Source organism: Rhincodon typus, chromosome 4 (assembly GCF_021869965.1).
Source record: "Rhincodon typus isolate 14 chromosome 4, sRhiTyp1.1, whole genome shotgun sequence".
NCBI classification, from domain to species: domain Eukaryota; kingdom Metazoa; phylum Chordata; class Chondrichthyes; order Orectolobiformes; family Rhincodontidae; genus Rhincodon; species Rhincodon typus.
In genome coordinates this window covers 57,682,515-57,706,283 of record NC_063335.1, presented here as the reverse complement: position 1 = coordinate 57,706,283, position 23,769 = coordinate 57,682,515, and the positions used below count along the sequence as shown (strand labels likewise).

The following is a 23,769-nucleotide window of genomic DNA, read 5'->3' as shown; positions in this document are numbered from 1 at the left end:
CTCTGTTGTACAGTAGAACCATTCCCAGGTGATGTGCGATATAGTGTGCCAATGTTTGGAATTCTGGCAGGTGCTAGGGTGCCTTTCATCTAAGGTGGTAAGCTGTACCTGTTTCATTTCACCCAGTAGAGAAAAGCAAATGCTGGTTCCTGGGGATAAGGGTTATCTGCAGTTAATATGGCTCATGACTCTGGATCACAACTTACGCTCTTGTGCAGTGTGCATCTCATAACTCCCATGCGGTCACGTAAAAGTGGTAGAGCAGACCACTGGAACGCTTGACAAAAAGCAATTCTGCTTCATGGACTGCTGCACGAGACTTGCTGAGTTCAGCAGAGTGAGTCTCAAACATCTACAAATTTGCTGCATGCCACACAATGTTACTATCACAACGAGATAGCCCTTGCCATCAGCTGTCAGACAAGCAGGTGAAAAGTGGGATAGGAACAAGAGGAGGAAAAAGCAAGGTGCCAACCTGGGCCACCCCTTTCTGTCCATGAAGAACTAATTTCAGTACATTCCCAAGGCTCCATTTACCAACAACTCCACATTCCTTAACCACCTGTCGCTGACCAAAACACTACCTTCTTTGGCTACAATATAGAAATAAAAGGGCCACCACAAATAGATACGGCAAACAAAATTTTTAAGTGTTATCATGGTGTATTCTATTTATGTTTACGTTGCGCACCTTAGTTTCTGTCTCCCATGTGACTTTTCCTGTCTGAAGGAGCTGGTGTCAGTAAAGTTAAAAACTACACACACGGAATCTGTCCTCAACAAAGATCCTGAACTTCCAGTTGCCTGCTACTTCAACACACCACCTTGTTCCTTGACCAACATCTCTGTCTCAGGCTTGCTGTAGTGTTCCAGGAAGCTCAGCACAAGCTGGAATAACAGCACCACATTTTCTGCTTGGACACCGTGCAGCTTCCTGGGCTGAAAAACCAAATTCGATAACTTTAGGACTGGAGTTCTCCCATGTCCTTACCCCAACCCCCAAACACTAGGCCTTGTTATCACATAATCTGCTATTACACATAACCCGTTGTTAGCCACTGGCAGTCCCCATTAATAGTATTCACCCTCCTAGCCAGATCGTTATTCATCCCTTTGTCTGCCCAACTGCTTTTCTCTCTCTTTGGGCTCTAACCCCACCTATCATTTACTCTCTAGCCCCTGCCCCCACCCTATCTCCCGGGGTCCTTGTGGGGTGTTTTGCTGCTGCTGCTTGGGAGAGCATTAAACTAACTTGGCAGGAGTACGGGAACCAAGAGAGATTACTAAAGGAGATACCAGGGTTCACAAAATAACTGAAAATGCAACTGGCTATAGCCTAAACAATAGCAAGTTAACAGATGAAGTGAGAGTAAGAGAGAAAAAAAATGAAGTTTAAATCAGGGTTACTGTGCATTTACATGAATGTATGGAGTAAATAAGGTTGAGGTGTGGATTGTCATGTTGAAAGATGGCAATAACAGAAACCTGGTTCAAGGAAGAGCAAGACTGGTGGTTAAATATTCCTGGCTACAAGTTGTAGAAAAGATAGAAACAGAAGGAACGGAGGAATTGAAGCAGTATTGGATAAGAAAGGCATTGCAGTGTTGGAGAAAGAGGATGTCTCAGCGGGTAAAAGCAAGAACTGCAGATGCTGGAGTCAGAGTCTGATGAAGGGTCTAGGCCTGAAATGTTAACTTTCCTACTCCTCTGATGCTGCCTGACCTGCTGTGTTCCACCAGTTCCACACTGTATCAGCTCTGTTTCAGAGAATCCATGGATGGAATCAATTTGGCTCAAGCTAAGGAACAAAGGAGTTTTGTTATATTGCTGGTAGACCACCAACCAGTGAAAGGATGTAGAAAACAAATCTGCAAGGAAACTACAGCGAAATGCCAACATTATGGAGCACTTATAATGGGGGACTTCAATTACCCAAATATAGACTGGGATACTGTTAGTGTAAGAGGCAGCGAGAGGCAAATGTTCCTGGATTGTGTTCAGCAGGGTTTCCTACAGCAATATGTTCCCAGTCCAATAAGAAAAGATGCACTGTTAGACAGGTTCATGGAAATGAGGTGGGACAAGTAGATCAACTGTCAGCGCGGAGATGATGATCTTTGTATTGGAAGGTTCACGAAGATGGTGTAAATTGACATGCAACAAGCCAGAGAGAGAAAAATCGATTGGTGCAGTCCCAACTTCGATGTGGCAAACATGGAGCTAGGCTGGAGAGACTTGGATTAGAGATTGGCAGGAAAAAACATTAAGTGAACAATGAGCTACTTTCAAAAAGGAGATGGTTTGGGTGCAGTTGTGGTACATTCCATCAAAAGGAAAAGACAGGCAAACAAATCCAGAGCTCCCAGCATAACAAAGGAGGTAGGCAGAAATTAAGACAAAGAAGAAAAAAGTATACTTATGACAGGCGTCAGTTAGAAAATAAAATTGAGAACCAAGAGGATTTTTAACAAATTCATTCACACAATAGGGTCATCACTGGCTGGGCCATCATTTGTTGCCTGTTCCTAGTTGTCCTGGAGAACATAAGAACATAAGATCTAGGAGCAGGAGTAGGCAATTCAGCCCCTTGAGCTTGCTCTGCCATTTGATTTGATAATGGTGGATTTCATCTCAATCTCAACTCCACTTTCCTTCCTGCTCTCCATAACTTTTCAACACATTACTAGTTAAAAATCTCACTATCTCCTTCTTAAATTTACTCAATGTTGCAGCATCCACCTCATGCTGGGATTGTGAACTCCACAGATTCATGGCCCTTTGAGGTAAGTAATGTCTCCTCATTCCGTTTTATACCTGCTATTCCTTATTCTAAAACTATGAGCTCTCATTCTAGATTGCCCCGGATAAGGAAATATCTTTTTTATGTCTATTTTGTCAATTTCTTTTCACATCTTATATATTTAATTAGATCTCCTCTCATTCTTCTAAACTCCAGAGAATATAGGCTGAAACTGTTCAAGCTCTCTTCATAGACAAAACCCTCATTTTTGGAATCAGCCTAGTGAACCTCCTCTGAACTGCCTCCTATACAGTTATATCCCTCCTCAAGTAAGGGAACCAAATTTGTATGCAATACTCTTGGTGTGGTCTGACTAATGCCTTGTACAGTTACAGCAACACTTCCCAATAAATAGATAATGATGTTTAAACCCAGGTCCCTGGACCTTTGAGGCAGTAGTGCTAACCACTGTGCTGCTGTTTTTAGCAGACTGTAAATGATTGGTACCATGATGCTACCTAATATTTCTGTCTGTATGACACAGAAGTATACACAAGTGTGGAGTGTGTATAATAAAAATGCTTTAGTAGGCAGAAGGAAGAAAAATTCATACAATAGATGGACAACAATAAAAGACAGAAAAATCAGTGGTAGTGAAACTATTGGAAGCAATGCTGAAGAGACAGAATTATTCTGCTTTAGAGAGTTAGGGATAAATCAAGGATAGTCAACATGGTTTTATTAAGTCGAGGTCATGTCTAATCAACTTGATTGAATTTTTCAAACAGGTGGACAATTGTGTAGATGAGGACAATGCTTATGATAAGATCCTGCATAGGAGACTTACAACAACGGTATGAGTCCATGGGATCCAAGGAAATTTGACAAAATGGACCCACAGTTGGCTGAGTAGCAGGAAGCAGAATGTGATGGTTGGGGTTGTTTTCCTAACTGAAAGCATGTGACCAGTGGGGTGGTTTAAAAAATGATTCAGATGAATGTAGGAGGTTGATCAGTAGTTTGCAGATGATACAAAAATTGGTGGGGTGGTAAATAGTGAGGAGGATAGCCTTATACTACAAGAGGATGCAGAAAGGCTGATCAGATGGGCTTGATCAGTGACAAATGAAATTTAATCCAGATAAATGTGAGGTGATGTGCTTGGGCAGGACAAACAAGGCAAGGAAATACATGATAAATAGTTGGAACCTGGAAAGCACAAAGCATGAGAGGAGCCATGGTGTGCGTGTATACTGGTCCCTTAAAGTAACTGGATAGGTGGATAAAATGATTAAGAAGGTATATGTTAGAACTGCCTTAATTAGTTGAGGCATGGAGTTTAACAGCAGAGAGTTTATGCTGGAAATTATAAAATGTTGGTTAGGCCACAGCTAGAGTTGGAGGGTTGTGATAGCACAGCAAGGTTGCAGAGGAGATTTACCAGGATGCCGCCTGCGCCGGAGAATTTCTGTTATGAAGAGAGATTGGACAGACTGAGGTTGTTTTCTTTAAAGCTGAGGAGGTTGAGAGGGGACATGATTGAGATGTTTTAAATTATGAAGGACAAAGGTAGGGTCGGGATCAATGACTAGGGGCATAGATTTAAGGTAAGGGGCAGAAGGTTTAGAAATGCTGTGAGGAAAAATGTTTTCACCCAAAGGGTGATGGGAATCTTGGACTTGTTGCCTGTAAGGGTGGTAAAGGCAGAAACCCTAATAATATTTAAGAAGTGTTTAGATATGGCATACAAGGCTATGGACTGCCAGAGGAAATGGTAAAGGCAGGTACAGTTACAACATTTAAAAGATATTTGGACAGGTACATGAACAGGTAAGCTTTAGAGGATTATGAGCCACACGCAGGCAAATGGGACTAAGTTTAGTTTGGGAAACTTGGTCGGCATGGACAAGTTGCGCTAAAGGGTCTTTTTCCGTGTTGTATGTCTCTGTGACTACAGGTCAAGAACAGGAAAATGGGAATAGAATAGTTAGGTGGTTTTTTTTGACCAGGGTGGATGTGATGGACCATAGGGCCTATTTCTATGCTGTAGATCTCTCTATGACTCAATGAGAAGTCAGCAATTAAGACAAATAAATTTAACAGAATGTTGCAGGAAGGTTTGAGATATAAGGAAAGGCTGGATAGACTGGGACTTATTTCACTGGAGCATTGGAAGTTGAGAGATGACCTGATAGAAGTCTATAAAATAATGAAATATCGTTAAGTTGATGGTAGTTGTCTTTTCCCTAAGATGGGGAATTTGGACCATAGGGTCTGTCTCCGCGCTGTATAACTCTATGACTACAAGCAATCAACAGTCATCATGATAATTACAGGTGAGGAAGGTCACCCAGCTCATCCATCCAGAGAGATCCTGGTGTCACAACATTCTTTCTCATGCTCTTGTTTTTGCAGTCCGAGGATCATTAATCATGGCTTACGCAATGTTATCACCACGTGGCAAGGCAAGGAGAAGTGCCTAATAACTGTTGTCATTCGTACAGGGTTTCAACATATGTTATTGCCATTAGTCTCTCCCACATTCTAGCCACCTTGCTAAATGAGTGCATCCATACCATCACCAAGTGCAACATCCAATTATTTTTCAAGTGATTGTAGGTTCTTTTGTCTCCTTAGATCTGTCGAGAGACTTCTTTAACATGTTGGCCATTCATGGTACAAAGAAAAAAAATCCCAATATCTACTTTGAAAGTATTTGCGACGTTGAACCCTTAAGTGCAAGCTTACAGTTGAAGCTAAAAATGCTTCACATTTCTATACTACATGTAGAAGTAGCAAAAATGCTGGCCTCTGCCCAAATCTCAAAAGTTTCAAATCACTTGTCCTACTCAGTGGTATGTAGTTTACAGAGCTTGCACACAGTCATTTAACTGCAGCTGTTGACGGCTTCCTTGAATTCAGTGACAGACACAACTTAGTTCTTAAATATTCTGCAACAGAATATACAGGAATGCCCAAATATTTTCGTCTTTGTGGATCACTGGAGACTGCGGGTACAATGGAAGATGAGTGTCAGGACTCTGTGGAAGTCCTGATGCTGGGGACCTAAGTGGGAATTACCCAGCAGTTTTAAACTTCAGATGGGCAATGCCAGAAAATTTAAATTTCAGTTGGGCAATTTTCCAACAGCCTGGGACTCTTGCGCTAATGTCTCTGCCCTTGAGGCAGAATCAGAGACTTTGGACAGATTCCTATGACTTACTTTGATAGCTAGTTTAAATCCTGGTTTTGTAACTGAGTAACTTCACAGCCACTTGTCCCCAGTCATTCCACTGATCATTCAAAAACCCCCTTAATACTTGACTACTCCTTCAGACGATACAACCATCCCAGGACCACCCAACTAACACCTCAAACCTCCAACTATCCTGAACTTTGATTACCCACTGACTTGCCTACCTGCCCACCTCATCACCCACTCATCCATTTCTCATTTATTCAGTAACCTACTCAAAAACTGGACCTTTAAACCTACCTGAACACCAGACTAGTGTCATTCATAGGGGACATGTCCTCTCTTCCCTCAATGCTCCAATGCAGTTTCACGGTAAATGCTGCACTGTCCATTTCTACTGCATCTGGAATGGAAGACCAGGGACGAAATGGACTGCAGCATTTGGGTTGGGAAAATCTTCACGGACAGTGGCAATATGCAGAGAGAGCATGCCATTGACCAGGAGACATGGACAAAATTTTGACTATTTTCTTGTTCATCTTCAGTTTCTGGATGAAGCCTGATTTGTGAGATAGTGATAAATTAGAATTGCCTGGGACAAGGGGACCCAAAGTTCAGTCATTTCTGCTGCAGTATTCCTGAAATTTTGCCTTTCATGGATTAGTAGAGGAAATGCTGCATTATAAGGTAGGTTACTGTGCATGTTAGCAGTTTTCTCGTATTAAATTATTACCGGACTGAAGTTCATCACAGCATAATTCAGTTAATTATAAAACTCAGAGTAATAATCCAGAAAATATGCACTTCACTAGGCCAAACTGAGAGTTTGAATTCAAGCTTTGAAAAATTTAACAATAAAGAATTGGCATTAGTACAAGAACTACAAAGCTATAGATCGTTGTAAAGTCCCTGCTGGTTGACTAATGTCCCATAGGGAAGTAAAATTATCACTGTTGTCCTGTCTGCACTGTTGTCCAGCCCCATACTAAAGTGGTTAGCTTTTACCTGCTGCAGAAAAGGCTCAACAAGATAGTCATTGTCTTCTCAGAATGACGAATGGTGGAAAATGAATGTCATAAGCTCATCCTTAGAATGAATAATATTAATTCAAGATTGTTATAAGTAAGTATCAAAGCTGATTGCAAAGGTGTAGCAGAACTTTAGTCGGAGCAGAAGTAGGTCACATAGCCCATTGAGTCTGCTCTGTCATTCAATAAGATCATGCCTGATAATCCTAAACTCCACTTTCCTGCCTTTCCCCCAACCCTTCATTGATTCCCTGATTAAAAATCTCTCAGCCTCAGCTCCATAGAATTAATTTCTTCCCGCCTTGACTTTACTTATTCTCCCCTCTCCAGTCTCTTCCCAACCTATATCATGAATCATCCTACATCCTCAGCTACATGAATGGGTTTCTAGTTTCCTGGTTCTAATCATCTCCTTTTCACCATGGATGTCCAGTCCTTTATCCCAAATCAGAGTCTATGAACCTATCTGTCTCTGTTTTTTTTTCTTTGAATTGAGGCCCAACTGCCTTTCTGAGAGATATTTGGAACATTCTTTATTTCCATCCTACAAAGGTCTCCTCCCTCACTTCTTGTTGCAGTACAAAGATTATTTTATTGGTCATTGGCCACATCCTGCTCTTGATTTGAACAAGAAGAATTTATCAGACTTTCTTCTTACAATTTTTACTCTACCCTCATAGTCCACTCCTGACTTGTCTTCAAATTTCCTATTTTCTATTTTTGGGCTTAGGCTGTCAACTGATATAGTCATTGACTCACAGTTACCTTGATAGGGGGATAGACAGTATCCTTTGCAAGCAAGATAGAGAATCCTGCATGGTGTGTTGCCTGCCCGGTGCCAGGGTGCGAGACATCTCTGACCAGCTTGAGAGGATACTAGAGAGGGAGGGGGAGGATCCAGTTGTTGCGGTCCACGTAGGTACCAACAACATAGGCAGGACTAGGAAAAAAGACCTGTTTCAGGTTTATGAAAAGCTAGGAACAAAATTAAAAAACAGGTCTTCCAGGGTCATAATCTCTGGATTGCTGCCCGAGCCACGTGCAAATTGGCATAGGGAGGAGAGGATCAGGGAAGTAAACACATGGCTAAAAGAGTGGTGTGGAAAGAGGGTTTCCTTTTCATGGGGCACTGGCATCAGTTCTGGGACAGGAGGGATCTAGACTGCTGGGATGGACTCCACCTGAACAGGGCCGGGTCCAGTGTTCTGGCGATAAGGATAAATAGGGTGGTCAATAGGACTTTAAACTAGTAAGTAGTGGGGAAGGGAGGAGTGAACGTACAGGGAGTATAACAATTAATGTAAGGCAAAGTAGCAGGTTAGCAGGTGATGAGGAAGCTTCAACTCCATTGAAAATTAGGAAAAAAGTTAAAGGGAAAGAGAACTCAAGAGATGTTAGTAATGGAGGTGATAGGACCCAAAAAGGTGCAAAAACTGGCATAAGGGCACTTTATCTGAATACTCGGAGCATTCAAAACAAGATGGATGAGTTGATGACGCAAATCATGGCAAATGGGTATGAATTTGGGGCCATTACAGAGACATGGTTGCAGGATGGTCATGACTGGGAGTTAAATATCCAGGGGTATCAAACTGTTCGGAAGGACAGACAGGAAGGTAAGGGAAGTGGTGTCGCTCTGATTTTTAAGGATGACATCAGGGCGGTAGTGAGAGATGATATACGTTCTACTGAACAAAAGGTTGAATCCATTTGGGTGGAAATTAGAAATAGCAGGGAGAAGGCGGTACTGATAGGTGTGGTCTATAGGCCACCAAATAATGACATCGTGGTGGGGCGGGCAATAAACATAGAAATAGCTAATGTATGTAAAAATGGTACAGCAATTATCATAGGGGATTTTAACCCACATATCGATTGGTCAAACCAGGTCGGTCATAGCAGCCTGGAGGAGGGGATCATAGAATGCGTCCGCGATAATTTCCTTGAACAATATGTAATGGAACCTACGAGGGAGCAAGCTATCCCAGATCTAGTCTTGTGTAACGAGACAGGAATAATTAATGATCTCACAGTTAGGGATCCTCTCGGAAGGAGCGATCACAGTATGGTCGAATTTAAAATACAGATGGAGAGTGAGAAGGTTAAATCCAGTGCCAATGTCCTGTGTTTAAACAAAGGAGACTATGACAGGATGAGGGAGGAGTTAGGTAAGGTAAAATGGGAACAAAAACTTTATGGTGGGTCAATTGAGGAACAGTGGAGGACTTTCAAAACGATTTTTCATAGTGCTCAGCAGAAGTATATTCCAGTGATAAGGAAGAACTGTAAGAAAATAAATAGTCAGCCATGGAGGTCTAAGGAATTAAAGGAAAGTATCAGATTAAAAACAAAACATGCAAAAAGCAAAGATTAGTGGGAAACTAGTAGACTGGGAAATCTTTAAAGGCCAACAGAAAGCCACAAAAAAAGTTATAAAGAAAAGTAAGATAGATAATGAGAGTAAACTCGCTCAAAATATAACAACAGGCAGCAAATGTTTGTATAAATATGTCAATCGTAAAAGTGTGGTGAAGGTAAACATTGGTCCTTTAGAGATGAGAAGGCCAATTTAATAACTGGGAATGAGGAAATGGCCAAGGCATTAAACAGTTATTTTGTGTCGGTCTTCACAGTGGAAGATACAAATAACATGCCGAAAACTGATGGCAAGAAGGTTATAGCAGGTGAGGACCTAGAAAATATCATTATCACGAAGGAGGCAGTGCTGGGCAAGCTAATGGGGCTAAAGGTAGACAAGTCTACTGGCCCTGATGAAATGCATCCCAGGGTACTCAAAGAGGTGATGGGGGAAATGGCAAATGCACTAGTAATTATTTACCAACATTCACTGGACTCTGGGGTGGTTCCCACAGATTGGAAAACAGCCAATGTGACGCCACTGTTTAAAAAGGGAAGTAGACGAAAAGCAGGTAACTATAGGCCAGTTACCTTAACTTCGGCAGTGGGGAAAATGCTTGAATCTATCATTAAGGAAGAAATAGCAAGACATCTGGATATAAATTCTCCCACTGGGAACACCCAGCATGGGTTCATGAAGGGTAGGTCATGTTTAACTAATTTGGTGGAATTCTTTGAGGACATTACTTGCATGGTGGACAATGGGGAACATGTGGATGTAGTGTATCTGGATTTCTAGAAGGCATTTGACAAGGTGCCACACCAAAGGCTGCTACATAAGATAAAGTTGCACGGTATTACAGGTAATGTATTGGCATGGATAGAGGATTGGTTGACCAGTAGAAAGCAAAGAGTAGGGGTAAATGGGTGTTTTTCTGGTTGGCAGTCAGTGGCTAGTGGTGTGCCTCAGGGATCAGTGTTGGGACCGCAATTGTTTACAATTTACATAGATGATTTGGAGCTGGGGACTAAGTGTGGTGTGTCAAAATTTGCAGATGACCCGAAGATGAGTGGTAGAGCAAAATGTGCAGAAGACACTGAAGGTCGACAGAGGGATATAGATAGTCTAAGTGAGTGGGCAAAGGTCTGGCAGATGGAGTAGATGTTGATAAGTGTGAGGTCATCCATTTTGGTAGGAATAACAGCAAAATGGACAATGTTTTAATTGGTAAAAAAAAATTGCAGCACGCTGCTGTGCAGAGGGACTTGGGTGTCCTTGTGCATGAATCACTGAAAGTAGAATTGCAGGTGCAGCAGGTAATTAAAAAGGCAAATGGAATTTTGTCTGTCATTGCTACAGGGATGGAGTTTAAAAACAGGGAGGCTATGCTGCAGCTGTGCAGGGTCCTGGTGAGGCCACACCTGGAGTACTGTGTGCAGTTTTGGTCTCCTTACTTGAGAAGGGATATACTAGCACTGGAGGGGATGCAGAGGAGATTCACTCAGTTGATTCCAGAGTCGAGGGGGTTGGATTATGAGGAGAGACTGAGTAGGCTGGGATTATACTCAGTCGAATTCAGAAGAATGAGGGGAGATCTTATAGAAACATATAAGATTATGAAGGGAATAGATAAGGTGGAGGCAGGGACGTTGTTTCCACTAGCAGATGAAACTAGGAATGGGGGCATAACCTCAAAATAAAGGGAAGCAGATGTCGGACTGAGGTCAGGAGGGTTGTGAATCTGTGGAATTCCCCCCAGTGAAGCAGTTGAAGCTACCTCGCTGAATGTGTTTGAGGCAAGGCTAGATAAATTTTTGAACAGTAAAGGAATTAAGGGTTATGGTGAGCGGGTCGGTAAGTGGAGCCGAGTCTCAAAAAGATCAGCCATGATCTTATTGAATGGCGGGGCAGGCTTGAGGGGCCGGATGGCCTACTCCTGCTCCTAGTTCTTATTACACTCCTCAGATGGACTCTATTTCATTCTCCTGGCTTCTCCGTCACCACCACATCTGTTCTAACGATACCACCTTTCACACTAGCGCTTTTAATATGTCTTATATTGTCCTCAACTATGATTGACCAGGTTCTCCTGCATGTCCGTTCCGTTGTCCCAAATCTTCATTCTTCTATGATCCTCAACTTCTACCTGAACAGCTTCCATATTGAGCTGACTGTTCTACACTATTTCTATCTCCAATAGCATGGGCCAACACCAAACATATCTGTCCTCCATCCCCTCTCTTTCAGCACTACAAATGAACTGTTCACAGAACACAGAACAGTACAGGCCCTTCGGCCCACGATGTTGTGCCGACCTATTATCCTACTAAGATCAATCTACCCTGCATACCCTACATTTTACTATCCTCTACGTGCCTATCCAAGAGTTGCTTAAATGTCTCTAAAGTATCTGACTCCACTACCACTGCCGGCAGCACATTCCACACGCCCACCACACTCTGTGTAAAGAACCTACCTCTGATATCTCCCCTATACCTCCCTCCAATCACCTTAAAATCATGCCCCCTTATAATAGTCATTTCCGCCCTGGGAAAAAGTCTCTGGCTATCCACTCTATCATCATCTTGTACACCTCTATCAAGTCACCTCTCATCCTTCTTCGCTCCAATGAGAAAAGCCCTAGCTCCCTCAACCTTTCCTCATAAGACCTGCCCTCCAGTCCAGGCAGCATCCTGGTAAATCTCCTCTGCACCCTCTCTAAAGCTTCCACATCTTTCCTACAACGAGGTGACCAGAACTGAACACAATATTCCAAGTGCAGTCTAACCAGGGTTTTATAGATCTGCAGCACAACCTCACGGCTCAAACTCAATTGCCCTGCCAATGAAAGCCAACACACCATACGCCTTCTTTATAACCCTATCAACTTGGGTAACAACTTCGACAGATCTACGAATGTGGACCCCAAGATCCCTCTGTTTCTCCACACTGCCGAGAATCTTGCCATTAACCCTGTATTCAAATTCGACCTTCCAAAGTGAATTACTTCACACTTTTCTGAGGTGAATTCCATCTGCCACTTCTTTGCCCAGCTCTGCATCCTGTCAATGTCCCGTTGCAACTTACAACAGCCGTCCACGCTGTCCACAACTCCATCAACCTTCATGTCATCAGCAAATGTACTAACCCACCCTTCCACTTCCTCATCCAAGTCATTTATAAAGATCACAAAGAGCAGAGGCCCCAGAATAGATCCCTGCGGAACACCACTGGTCATCGAGCTCCAGGCTGAATACTTTCCATCTACTACCACCCTCTGTCTTCTATTGGACAGCCAGTTTTGTATCCAGACAGACAAATTTCCCTGAATCCCATGCCTCCTCACTTTCTGAATGAGCCTACCATGTGGAACCTTAACAAATGCCTTGCTAACATCCATATGCACCATATCCATTGCTCTACCTTCATCAATGTGTTTTGTCAAATCCTCAAAGAAGTCAATAAGGCTTGTGAGGCATGACCTGCCCCTCACAAAGCCATGCTGACTATTTCTAATCAAACTGTGCTTTTCCAAATAATCATAAATACTACCTCTCAGAATCCTCTCCAATAATTTGTCCACCACAGAAGTAAAACTGACCAGTCTGTAATTTCCAGGATTATCCCTATTCCCGTTCTTGAACAAGGGAATAACATTTGCCACCCTCCAATCATCTGGTACTACTCCAGTGGACAATAAGGAAGCAAAGATCATTGCCAAAGCGGCAGCAATCTCTTCCCTCGCTTCCTGTAGAAACCTTGGGTATATCTCTTCTGGCCCAGGGGATTATCTATCCTCATGTTTTTCAAAATTTCTCGCACATCCTCCTTCCTAACATCAACCTGTTCGAGCATATCTGCCTGTTTCACGCTGTCCTCACAAATGTTAAGGTCCCTCTCACTGGTGAATACTGAAGCAAAGTATTCATTAAGGACCTCCCCTATCTCCTCTGACTCCGCGCACAAGTTCCTTCCACTATCCCTGATCGGCCCTACCCTCACTGTGGCCATCCTCTTTTTCCTTACATAAGCATAGAAAGCCTAGGGGTTTTCCTTTATCCTACCTGTCAAGGTTTTCTCATACCCCCTTCTAGTTCTCCTAAGTCCATTCTTCAGTTCCTTCCTGGCTACCTTGTAGCTCTCTAGAGCTCTGTCCGATCCTTGCTTCCTCAACCTTAAGTAAGCTTCCTTCTTCTTCTTGACTAGATGTTCCACATGTCTTGTCATCCACGGTTCCTTCACCTTACCATCCTTTCCTTGCCTCAGTGGGACAAACCTATCCAGTACTTGTAGCAACTGCTCCCTAAACAACCTCCACATTTCTATTGTGCATTTTCCCGAGAACATCTGATCCCAGTTGGTGCTCCTTAGTTCTTGCCTGATAGCATTGTAATTCCCCCTCCCCCAATTAAATACTATAGTCATGGAGAGGGATAGCAGCAGACAGAATAGGAAAGTAAAGGTCAGGGATTTGTGATCACTATCACCAAAATGCTCTCCCACCAAAAGATCTGACACCTGGCCTGGTTTGTTGCCAAGCACCAAATCCAATATGGCCTCCCCTCTAGTTGGCCTATCTGCATACATGTTCCTTTCTACACTGCTTCAATCACGTGCAATACCCATGGCATCTCCCTGTGGCCCAGATATTTTGCTAGCTTGAATTTTCATTCTGCATCCCACGCCCACTCTGGCTACATTGCTCTAATGAAGCTCAACAGATGCTTGAAGAACAGCATGTCATTTTTTATTGAAAAACTTTGTGAAGCTTCGGATACAACACTATCTTCAGAAACATAACCACTACCCCAGTGTTTCCAGGCAACGTGCTGATAGAACACTAGTTAGCTCAATTGCTAGAATGTGGAGCAGAATATCATGAATAGAGCAGGTTCGGTCCTTCTATTGGCTGAAGATGTTTTTGGGGTTGTAATATCATAACATTAGCCATAATTGGCAAACTTCAGTCAAGACGATCACTGTTTTGTGGGAGCTGCTGAGAATGACTACTCTGTTACCATTTGTATCTCCTCTCAGCATTAAAAAAAATTGTCACAATTATTCCATTTCGCCTTACAAATTCATTTCTTTGAATATTTCATCATTTCTATCTTCCAACACATCACAGATTTTCCCTTTCCTTTTTTCCTACCCTTCCCAACTTGCTGTGCCTCAGTGCCTGCTTAAAGCTTATTACGTCTCAGACTTTTCCCAGTTCTGATGGAAGGTCAATGAAAGAAAACATTGACTGTTTCTCTTTCCACAGATGCCGCCTGGCCTGTTGAGTATTTGCAGTATTTTCTTCTTTCTATTATAATGAGTGTATTTAAATAAAATTGCAACTTACATTTAAGTTAAAAAATCCACATTGTGTTTTATGTGCACTTTTACATGCTTGCACTAACCTTGGAATGGTACTCCTGTTCCAACCTTGAATCTGACGTTGCAACCTGTTTGTACTTGCTTATTTTCATTTTCATTTGACGAGTCCTCTCTTCCACATCCATTGCACCTATGGACAGAGTCAAGTTAAACAATCAACTTGCAATTGTCAGTTACCTTTGACTATTACTATTGTTTCACCGGTACTGGTGAGTGTGTCCAATCAAAGTTCATTGTTGAATCTAAAATTGGGACTTGGGATTGGAAAAAATTATATTTTAAAAATTCAATGGGCTCAAAGATTTTCTTTCAAACTACAAGAGTTTTTGGCAGCATTAAAAATAGATTATTAACAAGATAAAACAACAAAATGGTTTTGTCCCTTAAATGAAAAGAATTTAGATTGCACAGCTGAAGAAAGCCTCTCAAGGTATAAACTGCAAATGGGCCATTGAATTGGCATAGATACAACAGAATGGAGGTTATGTCTATTGGGCCTCATAGGCAGATCATCCTAAATCTTAGTGGGAAAGCTCACTTAATTATTAAAGGAGACATTTCCTTTCTAACACAGTGCCACTGGGGCACCGGCATTGTCATCTCAGCACCTTGCCACACCATGGACTTACAGGTGACATAAGCTGGTGTGTCTGAAGTCAGTTAAGCGTGAAAAGTTAGTGCAAAAGGATTTCCCTTACTTGCTTGACAGTCTGCAAATAGCATTGGACCTCTCTTTAATTGAATGCCAATTGAACATCTAATTGTAGCTTCTACTTACACCTGAAACAATACCAAGTAACCAAAAACATACAGACATGAATTTTGTAAGAATGCCCAGAATCTTGTCAGTCCCACCACCCTTGCCCACCTTCAAAGCAAGTTTTTAAGACACTGCAGTGGCAGGCAAAAGGTGTCCCTCCAGTGGTTTATCTTCTTTAAGTGAGAGAAATGTGTCAACTTGCAATGAAATGGATTCTACTGCAAGTTCCTCCTTTTTTGCCACTGCATCTCATTTCTGAAGCCAAATACCCCATGCAATAGCTACGCTCCCATGTCAATGGGACATCAATTTTAGGAACTTCTATAACATCAGACTCAGAAACTGTGTGCTCTTAAGTATGTGCTTTTGTGAATGCAGGTTATTGCTGAGCCAAGCTGTTTCCTGGTAGCTTTGGAAACAAAATCAACACATTATGACACCATGCTGCCTGGACAACAGAACTCAAAGCAATTGCTGAACTAAACTGTATGGCTCATTACGATCTTATTACCATTACACTTAAACAAAGAAATTAACCTTAATGGTGAATTTGGTACGTAGGTTCAATAATTTTGTGTCCGCTCCACATCTTGCTTGTTCTGCAAACTGACCACATCTTAATTTTGGGCTGAAAATCATGACATCATTTAGAATATGTACAGTCAGGACTGAGGAGAACATTTATGTACATAGGAAAGGAAAGATTCTAGAGACTTATGATTGAACTCTGTTATGGTTAATCATTTAAAAAGCCATCTTTTAGGAATGCTATATTGATTTTGAAGCTGACGATCTTCATTACATTTGGATCCAAGGGTGCGATTTTCCCCTGTGTGGATGTGGCAGGGATGATGGGAAGAAGTGCAACTAATTAGGTGAGTTGGTCCTGAAGAGATACTCATCTCCTTAGCAATTATGGGTGAGAAACTCTATTGGGAACTTTCTTGACTTGTCTGTAATTAAGGTTATTGGGTGGTTAATTCATGGTCCGTTAAGGGCATCAGTGGCTGGTTTCCAAACTATAAAGCCTGTCTGCCTGGTTAGGGAAAGTTCCACTTGTCCAAGTCTGGGACAAATGGGACTGAGATAGCAGACAAGGGAGTGGTCACAAAAAGCCAATACCTCCCTTGCCAGCAACCTTTGAAGTACCTGTTAGTGCAACCCTGCTCTGTGAGAAGCCAAAGAAAAGATTCACCTTTTTGCCATTGGGTTATCTGAAGACTGTCCTCAACCAATGGTCTTTAGGATCCAGAATTTGCTTGCCTCTAAATGACTGTCAGCTTCTGGTGAGCTGGGACTCTACTGTCATGTTATGTGGTTGACCAAGCAACTTGCTGGCCTGCTCTGAACAAGCTGTTTGGAGCCAATTCGATATGCTTCCTTGGTGGTGAGAGGCAGCGAGTTAGTTAATATTAAACACACCTGTCTCCAAATGTAGACAGTAAGTTAATAATCATAGCCCTAAAACTCCTACAGTCAGAGAGGAGAGAAATATAAATTTCTGGTGGGAAGCCAGGAATTTTTGAGTGGGAACAAGCTATGGCCAAATCTGTGGCAACTATCTGAGAAAGGATGTTGTAGCTCTGGAGCGAGTGCAGCAAATGATCACTAGGACTAATGTATGAAGACAGACTGGATGAGTTAGGACCATATTCACTGGAGTTTAGAAGAATGAAAAGATATCTTATTTTTATAGAAACTTGGAGGCCTAGTATTCCAACCGGAACTCCATCAACAAACACATTGAATTGGACACTGTGTACAAACCACTGAGAAACAAAACTGGAAGTAATACCAGCCACCCCGGCAAACCGAGATACATAAATAACAAGCGGGACAGAACATCGACGCTTCACTGGAGGTGCACTGACAATGTTACCTAGCAGGATGACGAAACATTTTCAACCAAATCTACTGACTCGGCAAGCACGTCTACAACCACATTAACTCTGTTTCTCTCACGATACATGCTGCCAAATCTTCTGAAGTACAAACAAATTAGTCACAGAAAGAAATCAAAGAAAGAATTGTGAAGAAAGGAACTTTTTTAAAAAAATTTTAAAATCTGGAGAACAATTTATCACCTGCAGCTCAGAAACTCAATAATCTCAACTGTTCACTCCCTGAGATGAAGAGGATTAATATCTTGAGGCCCTTGGAAAAGTCAGAGAGCTTCTGACTTGGAGAGGTAAAGGAAGAGCTGTGGAAACCACCATTAGTAGTAAAGATCAGGATCCTAACAGTGCACCAGAACCTCCAGCAAGTGTAGATGATAGAGAAGACTGAAGGATTAGCCAAGGCTTGGAGGAGGAAGGTCTCTGGGGCAACAAAAAGGGAGATAAAGCTACTACAGAGCTATCAGCCTTTTTTTGGGAAATTGCGGACATTTAAATTGCTCCTAAGGGCCTTATCATCCACTTTTCACTTGACAATACTAAGGAGTAGCAGTCAGAAGGGAAACAGTGGGAAACCTAGGGCCTGCCTACAGTATTTTTAAGGTACAGCAGTACAAGAAGGAGCAAGACAGAACTTTGAGAATAGTGAGGTAGCAACAGGGTTCACTGTATGATTTGTCTAGTATTCTCTACCCACAATCTCATGGACTTCACCTGGAATCATGAAAATAAAATAATTCTCCCCACTAACACATCCATTAGCAGTTTACAGTTATTAGCAGGCTGGCGGAAGGAAGCTTCTGCCCAATCAACAAGATATCCCTCTCAGGATATGACATAAATGACTGAGATATAAAAGAAGTTTAGTGCACTCTTCATTTCCAGAGCCAATGATCTTCAGGTAGTCACTGGCCCATTGCTCACTTTGGTGAAACACGTCCTTATCTTGTCCTCCCACTATGATATCCATTGAATTTTCCTAGTCTATAAATCAGAAAAGGGTAATATCATGTATGGGGCTGGTCAGCTTAGGTGGCTAGTGTGTAGGGTTTAGATTAACACTAAACTTGTGGAATCTACCAATGTTCTGCCTGATGTAGACTGGGGAACTGCTTCCTTCTGCCACCCTCAAGAACAGAAAAGCAACGGCAAACAATCACTGACAAAAAAAAATGCAAACAAAAGACTCAAGTTGAAGTACAAATAGATAATGATCCAAGGACAGACTTTGGCAGAGTACATGTGAAAGACAGTAAATGTTCTATATCTACAAATAATGTCTCACTATTAGGGGAGATCATAGAATCATAGAATCCCTACAGTGTGGAAACAGGCTCTTCGGCCGAAAAAATCCACACCAACCCACCCAGACCCATCCCCCTATAACCCACCTAATCTACATGTCCCTGAACACTACGGGCAATTTAGCATGGCCAACCCACCTAGCCTGCACTTCTTTAGACTGTGGGAGGAAACCGGAGCACCCGGAGGAAACTCACATAGACACAGCGAGAATGTGCAAATTCCACACAGCCATTCACCCAAGGGTGGAATCAAACTCGGGTCCCCTGGCACTGTGAGGCAGCAGTGCTAACCACTGAGCCGCCCCCAAGATGATGGCCTTGTGGTATTATCACTGGACTGTTAATCCAGAGGCCCAGGTAATGTTCTGAGGACATAGGTTTGAATCCTACAACGGCAGGTGGTGGAATTTGAATTCAATGAACATCTGGAATTAAGAGGCTGAACGATTGTCGGAAAAACCCATCTAGTTCACTAATGTCCATTAGGAAGGGAAACTGCCATCCTTTCCTGCTCTGACCCACAGCAAGGTGGTTCACTCTTAATGCTCTCTGGGCAATTAGAGGTGGGCGATAAATGCTTAGCTAGTGACACCCTCATTCTGTGAATGAATAAAAATGCCATCCTCTACCTTGCATTGATCCCCCTCCTTCATTTCACATAGGTGCAATAAATACCTTTTGAGAATCTAATATTTGATATTAAGACCCTCTTACTAAAGATGGAGGGAAGAACTTTCCAGTAGTCACAGTCCAAGAGACAAAGCTTTGGAAACTCTCATCACGTCCAACAATTTCCTGTGGAAGTTTCTACTGGTTCCACATGCTCGGTTCCAGCAGAATATTGGAATATTTGACTAAAAGTACTCAACTGAATTAGGCTATACAATTACTGGTTACCACTGAAATGAACAGAGCATAGTTTAACATTTGAATTCCTTAACACACGACGTCCAGCTTGTGGCATCAAACTCTAGCAATATGGTCCTTAAAAAGCATAGAAGTCACACCAGTTTGAATTAATGTTTGTATTCAGTTGTTCCAATCCTGCAGCTTGAAAATTTTGGTAAAGGGCATTTTTAGTCACTGCTGATCTGTTCATATATTTGACAAGTATACAAATTAATGTACAAGGAAGTAAACTTCAATGACCTCCTGAATGTTCACTATATGCACTTAGAAAACAGCTTGGACAGCCATGCCCTAGAACAAATGTTTGCTTCCCTGCAATTGAGCTACTCTTAAGCAGTATAAATATGACTGTACAAGGTACTTAAACAGCAAAGTCTGTTGTTCAAATTATTTTCTTTCACTCGTGTGCCAAAGAAAATGTCGCAAAACTGTTCCATCTGTTGGATTACAGCATTGTTTGATCATATCATATTTCATCATAGAGATCAAACATTGACAACACATCCAAGCAAATAGGTTAAAATCAAACTGAAGACCGCTCCATGCAACAATAAACAAAAAAACATTAGATACTAGAAATCAATATACAAAAAATGTTAGATACTACAAGTCTGTAACAAAAACACAAAACGTTGAAAAATTTGGCAGGTCAGGTCGTCTTTGTGAAGAGATTTGAATCCTTCCTAAACCTGGCATGGGTGTTTTGTTCATTTTGCGTGCTCAACAGTAGCATTGTCAACTTACAATATCTAAGTAAATATTTACCTGACTTGTTGAGTATACCCAGCATTTTCTATTTTTGTTCCAGATGACATAATTAGCTTCATGAAGTGTGTTTTGCATTTTATATCTTAATGCTGTTAGAGTTGAGACAGCATTGAGATGAAAGTAAAAACCTTTCAGGCAATCATCAGCAAAGCTACTTAGTAATACCTATTTAATTAATTAATGATATTCTGAGTAAACTGTTAACGATATGGTTACTTAGTCAATATGCTGTATACGTACACTGAAAAGATCTGGTGGGTTTCATTCAGAACTGCTCATGCTATAACCATACCTAACTGATAACTTTGCTGCTAGTGGGCTGCTAGATACAATATAATGTCAAATCTTCACTGGACGACTTCTGTTGACGCTTACAACTTAGTCATTGATCAATTCATGTTTATCTATAAGAAAAGGAAAGTGGGGATAGGAATTCATAGTCGGGAACAAATTTTTCAATTAGATGGGCTAAATAGGTAATATCCTTTTACATCTTTTTACAGCAGGGCATAATATCTGAAAACTCTATTACTCACATTCCTGACGAAAGATAGCTCTTTATCCTAAAATACCGTAATTTAGCACAAGGAAAAATAAACTTTGTTAATTTTGTTTCAAGCAGTCACATAAATTTGAGCAACATACCAAATGCTCACAAGTTGCGAGTCTGAAATCCTGTAAAAATTCTGTTTATCAATGTTGAAGGCTTTATATCTGGAGCTTACCTAAACAGGCTAAATAACTCTATTATCACAGCTTGTTAAAGTTGATAATGTTTCCCAAAATCTGTGTCTTTAGATCTCAAACCATTAATCCATTGGTTTGACATACTGATGCCACTGCCAGTAGACTTGGCTTTTCTTGGTTATACGACTGCAATTGAGCTACTCTTAAGCAGTATAAATATAACTGTACAAGACACTTAAACAGCAAAGTCTGTTGTTCAATTTATTTTCTTTCACTTATCCATAGTGCATAACAGGCTTACAATTTCAGTTTGTTCTGAATATACCAAGGGCTGTTACTAACCACTTTGCTTTATTTGAAGCAAAATCTTTGCCCACTCCAATCAAGGTCACTTATGTCAGAAAGATCGTACACAAGGAAGGGAGGAAGACACCTTGGCTGATAATTTTCCAGCACACTAGTATGTATGGTAAGAGTGGGTATACCCATAAGACCATAAAATGTAGGAGCAGAAATAGGCCATTCACCCCATCAAGTCTGCTCTGCCATTCAATGATATCCTGGTTGATCTGATAATCCTCAACTCCACATTCCTGCCTTTTCCCCTTAACTCTTGATTCCCTTAATGATTAAAATTCTGTCTATCTGAGTCTTGAATATACTTAATGACATACCCTTGATAGCCATCTGTGATAAAGAGTCCTACAGATATTCAACCCTCATGGCAGACTAGCACAAAAGGTGAAGTCACATGGTATCACGGGTGAGCTGGCAAGATGGATACAGAACTGGCTTAGTCATAGGAGACAGAGGGTAGCAGTGGAAGGATGCTTTTCAGAATGGAGGATTGTGACGAGTGTGTTCTAGAGGGATTAGTGCTTGGACCTGCTTGCTGTTTGTGGTCAACATAAATAATTTGGAGGAAAATGTGGCTGGTTTGTTTTCACTGGAATGCAGGAGGTTGAGAGGTAACCTGATAGAAGTTTATAAGATTGTGAATGGCATGGGTAGAGTGAAAAGTATGAGGCTTTTTCCCAGGGTGAAGGGGTCAATTATACTAGGGGACACAGGTTCAAGGTGTGGGTTGAGGGGCAAGTTTAAAAGAGATGTATGAGGCAAGTTTTTCACAAAAACGGTGGTGAGTGCCTGGAACGTCCTCCCAGAGGTGATGGTGGAAGCAGATACAATAGCAGCATTCAAGAAGCACCCGGACAGATACACGAATAGGAAGGGAATCAAGAGATACAGATCCTGTAAGTGAAGATAGTTTTAGTGTGGAAGGGCTAAATGTGTCGGCCCAGGCTTGGAGGGCCAAACGGCCTGTTCCTGTGCTGTTTTGTTCCTTGCTGTTAGAGAAGAAATTCCTCCTTATCTCAATCTTAAATGTGTGATCCTTTATTCTGAGATTATGCTCTCTAGTCCTAGACTCTCCCAAAGGAAAAACAACCTCTCGACATCTACCCTGTCAATTCTCCTAAACATTTTGTATGATTCAAAAAGGCTTCCTCTCATTCTTCCAAATTCCGAGTAGAGGCCCAATCGACACAACCTCTCCTCATAAAACAATCCTCCCCATACCTGGTATCAGCTTAGGTATGAAGGCACTTATTTAGACCTTCCAGCTAGATGTAATTCTCTTCAAGTATCTAAGACCTAGATCTGTTTCACAGAGGGGAAACAGATGAACGCTTTCTATTTTCTTTTCTGCTCCGTTACCATGTTCTTCCCCCAACAGCATTGTTTCTAGCAAATAAAAGCACACACCTGAGATGCATTCCTAATGGTATGAAGCCCCACCTGATGCATGGAGATGTGATATCCAACTTTGACCTGTACTTCATATAGGAGCACAGTCAGGGGCCAAGGCTCACACTAGGAATAAGATCAGTATTTACACTAAAACTTGTGGATGTTTGGGGTCATCATTTTTTAAAGCCACTTTTTAAATAAGTGCATGAATAATACACATTCCACAAATTTTCCCATGCATACAATAAAAGGTCACATGTAGACTACACTATAACAGAATTCTTTAGAACGTAGTTACAGAATTGTAGGAGAATCAGAACCATTTTGGTCAGAGGGGTTGGAACATGTTGAGCTATCAAAGGCTAATTGAGAAGGTAGCAACTCATTTGCTTTCAAACACTCAGAGCCATGATTTAGTTTCAGTACTCCTACACTGACACTGAACACTTTGAAATCTATAATTGTGTTGGGTGTCATCAGTCTCCTCATGGAACTAACAGAAGTTTTTCTTGTGCCTGTGGAAGATGTAACTATTGTCAATGCTCAGGTAGCCAGTTCCAACAGCATCTGTATCAAGAAATGCAGAGTTAAAGGTCCTGATCTTCTCCAAGTCCAGCCGATTTGGCAGTTCTTCAAAAATGACAATTTCAGGATTACTGCTCCAAATCCAACTTACAGCAATTTTTGTTGGTACAGTTATAGGTGCAGGCAGTTATCACATATGCACCACTCCTCCCTTGCTGGCTTACTTGCAGGAACAGGCAATTTAAAACCCTGCCACAGCTCATGTTAGGCTGTGTAGGCACTGCGGAACTGGCTCGCATGGCAATTAAATAAACCTAGTTTAGGGGTGGGGGGGGGCGGCGGTGGTGGTTGCATGGAGGTGCTAGAAGCCTTGACAAGGGCATTCCTTCTGCCAATTAGGAACTTTACTCCGTCCATCAGGGCACCCACAGATCAGGTCAGGAGGGGTGCGATAAAATGTTGTAGCA

General features: G+C 41.7%; 1 protein-coding gene across 3 annotated transcripts in view; it reads right to left on the bottom strand.

Annotated features, from left to right (window-relative positions):
* The window catches only part of LOC109916756 (regulating synaptic membrane exocytosis protein 2-like), a 913,938-nt gene that overhangs the window by 160,691 nt on the left and 729,478 nt on the right, over window positions 1-23,769 (bottom strand). For all 3 annotated transcript variants that reach the window (XM_048595802.1, XM_048595803.1, XM_048595804.1), the window contains one exon: window positions 14,729-14,835. In XM_048595802.1, the coding sequence (XP_048451759.1) occupies window positions 14,729-14,835 (107 nt within the window). The remainder of the gene's footprint in view (window positions 1-14,728; window positions 14,836-23,769) is intronic.